Here is a 5,449-nt window from a genome sequence, read left to right as displayed (position 1 = left end):
TTTTGTTACGGAGGGGGAATAGCCAAACCCCTCGATAATTAAACCAAAACGCAAGCCCCAATCTGTTATGATGGGAGTAGGGGTTCCCCTCTAATAATTACCCCTGAAAAACTGAGAGAAGCTAGCCTTTCCCCTCGTAATCTGTTAAAAGTAGTTAAAAGAAAGACAATCCCTGGTCTCCACTTTACAAATAACAAAGAACAATTTATTTATTTAACCCTAACAATGAAGAAATTAACAGAATTACTAACAACATGACAATTCCCCCTTAGACTACTAACTACTCCTTAACTGGCCTAAATTCAACTGGGAATACTCTACCCAACTTTGTAACAATTTGAATATTTGCATCCTTTTTTAATCCCTCCAAGGCTTTGTCCTTCCATATCTCTAAGCCTCTCCTTACCTTTTGAGATCTCTGCAATCCTTTAATTCTGGCCTTATGCCCCTAACTATAACTGTTCCACTATTGGAGGTTCTGTCTTCATGTGTCTGAGTTCTAGGATCTTCCATTTCTTCCCAACACATCTCACCATCTCTCTGGAGTCATAGTTATACAGCACAGAAATGGACCCTATGGTCCAACTCGGCCATGCTGATCAAGTATCCTAAATTAATCTAATCCCATTTGCCAGATTTGGACCATATCACTCTAAACCCTTCCTTTCATATAACCATCCATATGCCTTTTAAATGTTGTAATTGTACCAGCTTCCACCACTTCCTCTGGAAGCTCATTCCAAACTCGCACCACCTTCTGTTTGAAAAAGTTGCCCCTTAGGTCCCTTATAAGAACATAGAACACAGAACATAGAACAGTACAGGCCCTTCGGCCCATAATGTTGTGCCGACCTATTATCCTACTAAGATCAAACTACTCTGCATTCCCTACATTTTACTATCCTCCATGTGCCTATCCAAGAGTCGCTTAAATGTCTCTAAAGTATCTGACTCCACTACCACCGCCAGCAACGCATTCCACACTCCCACCACACTCCTTGTAAAGAAAAAATCATTCCCCTCTGACCTTAAAACTATGCCCTCTAGTTTTACACTCCCCTAACCTGGGGAACAGCTTATAAAATGGTAATTACTACACCAAGAAATCGAGGAAATCAGCTCCAACAGTGAAAAGTCCTCAAAAAGGGAGAAGCTCTTACATCCACAATTTCTCCCATCCTCCATCTTGGATTACCCAGAATCCCCTTCAAGATACTTCCAAACACCTACCACCTTGAGAAAGCTTTTATTCATCAGTCAATCCCTCTTAATGTTGCTAATTTTCTTTTGTAGTAGTTCCTGTGAAGTATCTTGGGCGACTTTATTATGTTGAAGGAAGGGGCTGTCGTGCTTTAACAGTGTTCTGAGCAAGTAGTCGGTGCGACGAACTCAGGATTGAATTGAACAACTGCTTTATTTTCACTGAATAAACAGTGGTTACAATTTTTACAAGTTGTTTTCATGTGATGCATAAATGCTGTGCACTTCGGTGACTGAACTAGGAGATGACACAGCAGCCTTTACAGCTACAGTTACTGCCTCCTTCTGTTTCCTCTTCTGTTAGCCCATCAGGTGAGGCTGTGTCAGGCCCATCGTCAGAGCTGGCCTCTGCCCAGGGCTCAGTGGTGGCATCGGAGCTCCAGACAGGGGCCTGTACTCTAGTCTCCATCTCACACAGGAGTCTCCCAACTTCCAGTATTAGTGCATCCAAGCTCAGCTCTCCAGAGCCTCCCTTCTCACCGCTCTGCTCGCTGGTGGGTCCAGAAGGGTCACCCGTCATCCCGGTGTTGATCAGAAACTGGGGCTTTTCCAGTGGGAAAAGCAGTTCGAGCTGGTGAACTTGCCGCAGATCCCTGTGGAGCAGCTCCATGCAAGAAGCAAAGAGCATGCACACTCGCTGTAATTCTGCTCGCTGCTTGGGATTCAGGCTCTGACTGCTGCTCAGTAAAAAAGTCAACTTCGCCCCCGTCACTGCGCATGAGAGAGAAAGAAACCCCAGTTATCAATTGATCCACCAATTTCAACTGCTGAAATCCATGATCTTTTCAGGAATAACACTGCCCCGCCCCACTGGGACCTGAAAGAATACGTTTTTATAGAGCGCCTTTCATACAAAATTAAAGCAAAAGAAGCTGATGTATTCACTGTGCCTCAGAACTGAAACAGTGGACCTCAGTTCTGAGGAAAGGTCATCGGGCCTGAAACATTAACTCTGATTTGTCATCACAGATGCTGCCAGACCTACTGAGCCTTTCCAGCAACTTCTGTGTTTGTTTTCCAACTATACTTGAACCATCCTAATGAACCTTCTCTGAACTGCATCCAATGAAATGACATCTTTCCTTAAATAAGGGGAAATATAGTTGCTCACAGTACTCCAGATGTGGTTTCACCAGCACCTTATACAATTGCAATGAGACTTCTGTACTCTTATACTCCAACCCCCTAGAAATAAAGGCCAATGTTCCATTAGTCATCCTGATTACCTGCTGTACCTGTGTGCTAGCCTTCTATAATTCATGCACAAGTACCCCAAGTTCCTTAGTGTTGCTGTTTTATGCAGGTTTTCTCTATTTAAATAATATTCTATTCTATTGCTCTCCTTTTGAAAATGAACAACTTCACATTTTCCCACATGCTACTTCTTTTGCCAACTTTATGTCCACTTATATATGCGATCAGTGCCTCTCTGTAAACCTCTTTGTAACCCTCTCACAACTTACTTTTCCACTCATTTTTGTCTTGTCCACAAATCTGGCTACAGTACATTCACTTCATTGTATTGTAAACATCTGTGGTCCCAGCACTGATCCCTGTGGAACCCCACTGGTTACAGGTATTCAAACTGAAAAAGAACCTCTTATCCTCACTCATTGTTTCTTGCCCATCAGCCAATTCCTTATCCATGCCAATGTGCTACCTCCAATATTGTAGGCTCTTATCTTGTGATTAACCTTTTGTTTCGTACCATGTGAAATACCTTCTGGAAGTCCAAATACAACACATGTAGTGGTTCCCCTTTATCCACCCTGGTTGAGACATTGAAAAATTCTAATAAATTAACCAGACAAAATTTCCCTTTCATGAAGCCATGCTACCTCTGCCTGATTAGATTATGATTTTCCAAATGTGCTGCTATCACTTCCTCAAGAATTGATTCCAACATTTTTCCAACAATAAATGTTAGGCGGATCAGCCTGAAGTTACCTGCTTCTTGCCTCCCTCCCTTTTTGAATCAGGGTGGCACATTGGCAGTTTTTTGATCCTTTGGTATTTCTCCAGAATCCAAGGATTTTTGGAAAATTACAACCAATGCATCCACTATCTCTCCAGCTTCCTCTTTTAGGATCCTAGGATGCAAGCCATCAGGGCCAGGGGATTTATCTACCTTTAGTTCCATTAGTTTGTCTAATACTACTTCTTTTGTACATGGCACTTAATTCCTCCTCTGTTCTTTGCTATCAATGGAATGTTTGATGTTTCGTCCAGAGTTAAGACAGTGGAAAATCAAAATATCTGTTAATTCCTCTTTCATTTCCTTGTTCCCCAAATCTGTCTCCCTTGATTCATTTCCTAAGAGGCCTATGTTCACTTTGACTTTTCTCTTCCTTTTCATATATTTAAAGAAGCTGATGTCAGCTTTATATTACTCACTAGTTTGCCCTCCTAATTTTATTTTCTCTCTCCCTTTGATCATCTGAGTCATCGTTTGCTGGATTCAAGATTCAGGCCTATGATGGACTTCTGCCTCCTTACATGCTTTTCCTTTCAACCCCCTTGGACATCCATTGCTGGTTTATCCTTCTTTTAGAATCTTTCCTCCTTATTAGGATGTATTTTTGCTGAGATTCGTGAATTACCTCCTTAAATGTCTGCCACTGCTTACTTACTGTCATTCCTGTTAATCTATCACCCAGTTCACTTTAGCTAACTCCATCCTCCTTTCATTGTATTTAAGTTAAACACAATTGTTTCTGGCCCAAGGTTCTCACTCTCAAACTGAATATTAAACTCTATCATGTTATGATCACTACTTCCTGGAGGATCTTTTACTCTGAGGTTATTTATTAAACCTATCTCATTGCACATTACCAGATCCGAGATAGCCTGGTTGACTTCATGACACATTGCTCTAGGATACTATCCCTAATGTATTCTTTACAATTTGATTAACCAATCAACGTGAAGATTAAAGTCATCCATAATTATTGCTCTATTCTTTTTAATACTCCTTTTATTTGATGATTTATAGCCTTTTTCACAGATTGGCTACTATCTGGGGGGGGGTTCTGTCCACTACTCCTACCAATGTCTTTTCTCCCTTGCTGTTTTTATACCTCTGCCCAACTGGCTTCTACATCATCTGAGCCTAGATCATCTCTCGCAACTATTTTCATTTCATTTCTCACTAACAGTGCCACCTCACCACCTTTTCCATTCCTTCTGTCCCTCCGAAAGGTCAAATATTCCTGAACGTTAAGCTCCCCACTTCTGATCTCCCTGTAACAGTGTCTTTGTAATGACGGTCTGATCATATTCATTTACCTCAATTTATGCTGCCAGTTAATCTACTTTATTCCGAATGCTCCATGCATTAAGATACAAAGCCTTTAGGGTTGGCTTTTTGTCATTTTTAATCATCCTAAATTTTCTTTGTCTCTACTCTTTTTCCTTTGACTCAGCCTGTATCCCCCTGGCAGTGCTGTTCGCTTGAGGAAACCCTCACACATCATTTCCTATACCAGCACGTTGTTGGCTAGAAAGCACTTTGGGTTGTCTGAGGACTGTGAATGTTGCATTTTCTTCTCCCTCCTCCAGTCATCTATTGAGCTTAATATGATAAGAAATCTCAACTCCTCCCTCCTGAACTATATGTCCAGGGTGTGGTTGGTTCTCACACTCACACACAGTGAAATAAACCACCTCTGTCTAAGATGAATACAGTATGAAGCTGACACTTAAAATGAGGTCTTTAACTAAATCATTTCCTTTCCACATAAAACTGGGGAGTCACTGGTGTGAGGTGAGGGGCCAGAATCCCCCAGATGTCCCCTTCCTTACCCCCTGCCCAATAATCTTGTGCCAATTGGAGGAGAACCCGAGATTGGTCAGTTTGCTTAGAAAGGATGCTGAAGCTGGCAAAGTTAGACATTAGTTTTCCATTGAAACTCTCATCTCTGCTTCACAACTGGTAATATTGCTCAGCTCCAGACTGTATCTTAATGAGGGCCAGCTCCTCATTCATTCATTCATTTCCTAACTGTTAATTCAACCTGCCACCACCACTGCCAGGAATGAGAGATTACAAACAAGGTACTGTACCCCAGTCAGTGAGACTGTACCCCAGTCAGTGAGACTGTGTCCCAGTCAGTGAGACTGTGTCCCCGTCAGTGAGACTGTACCCCAGTCAGTGAGACTGTGACCCAGTCAGTGAGACTGTGTCCCAGTC

At 42.0% G+C, this 5,449-nt stretch overlaps 1 protein-coding gene across 1 annotated transcript in view; it reads right to left on the bottom strand.

Annotated features, from left to right (window-relative positions):
* Positions 1 to 1,498: 1,498 nt before the first annotated feature.
* The window catches only part of LOC109921295 (regulator of G-protein signaling 9-binding protein-like), a 4,709-nt gene continuing 758 nt past the window's right edge, over positions 1,499 to 5,449 (bottom strand). Inside the window, exon 2 of the mRNA XM_020521325.1 lies at positions 1,499 to 1,971. Coding sequence (XP_020376914.1) covers positions 1,499 to 1,971 — 473 coding nt within the window. The remainder of the gene's footprint in view (positions 1,972 to 5,449) is intronic.

Source organism: Rhincodon typus, chromosome 19 (genome assembly GCF_021869965.1).
Source record: "Rhincodon typus isolate 14 chromosome 19, sRhiTyp1.1, whole genome shotgun sequence".
NCBI classification, from domain to species: Eukaryota; Metazoa; Chordata; class Chondrichthyes; order Orectolobiformes; family Rhincodontidae; genus Rhincodon; species Rhincodon typus.
This window is presented reverse-complemented; position numbering and strand designations above follow the sequence as displayed.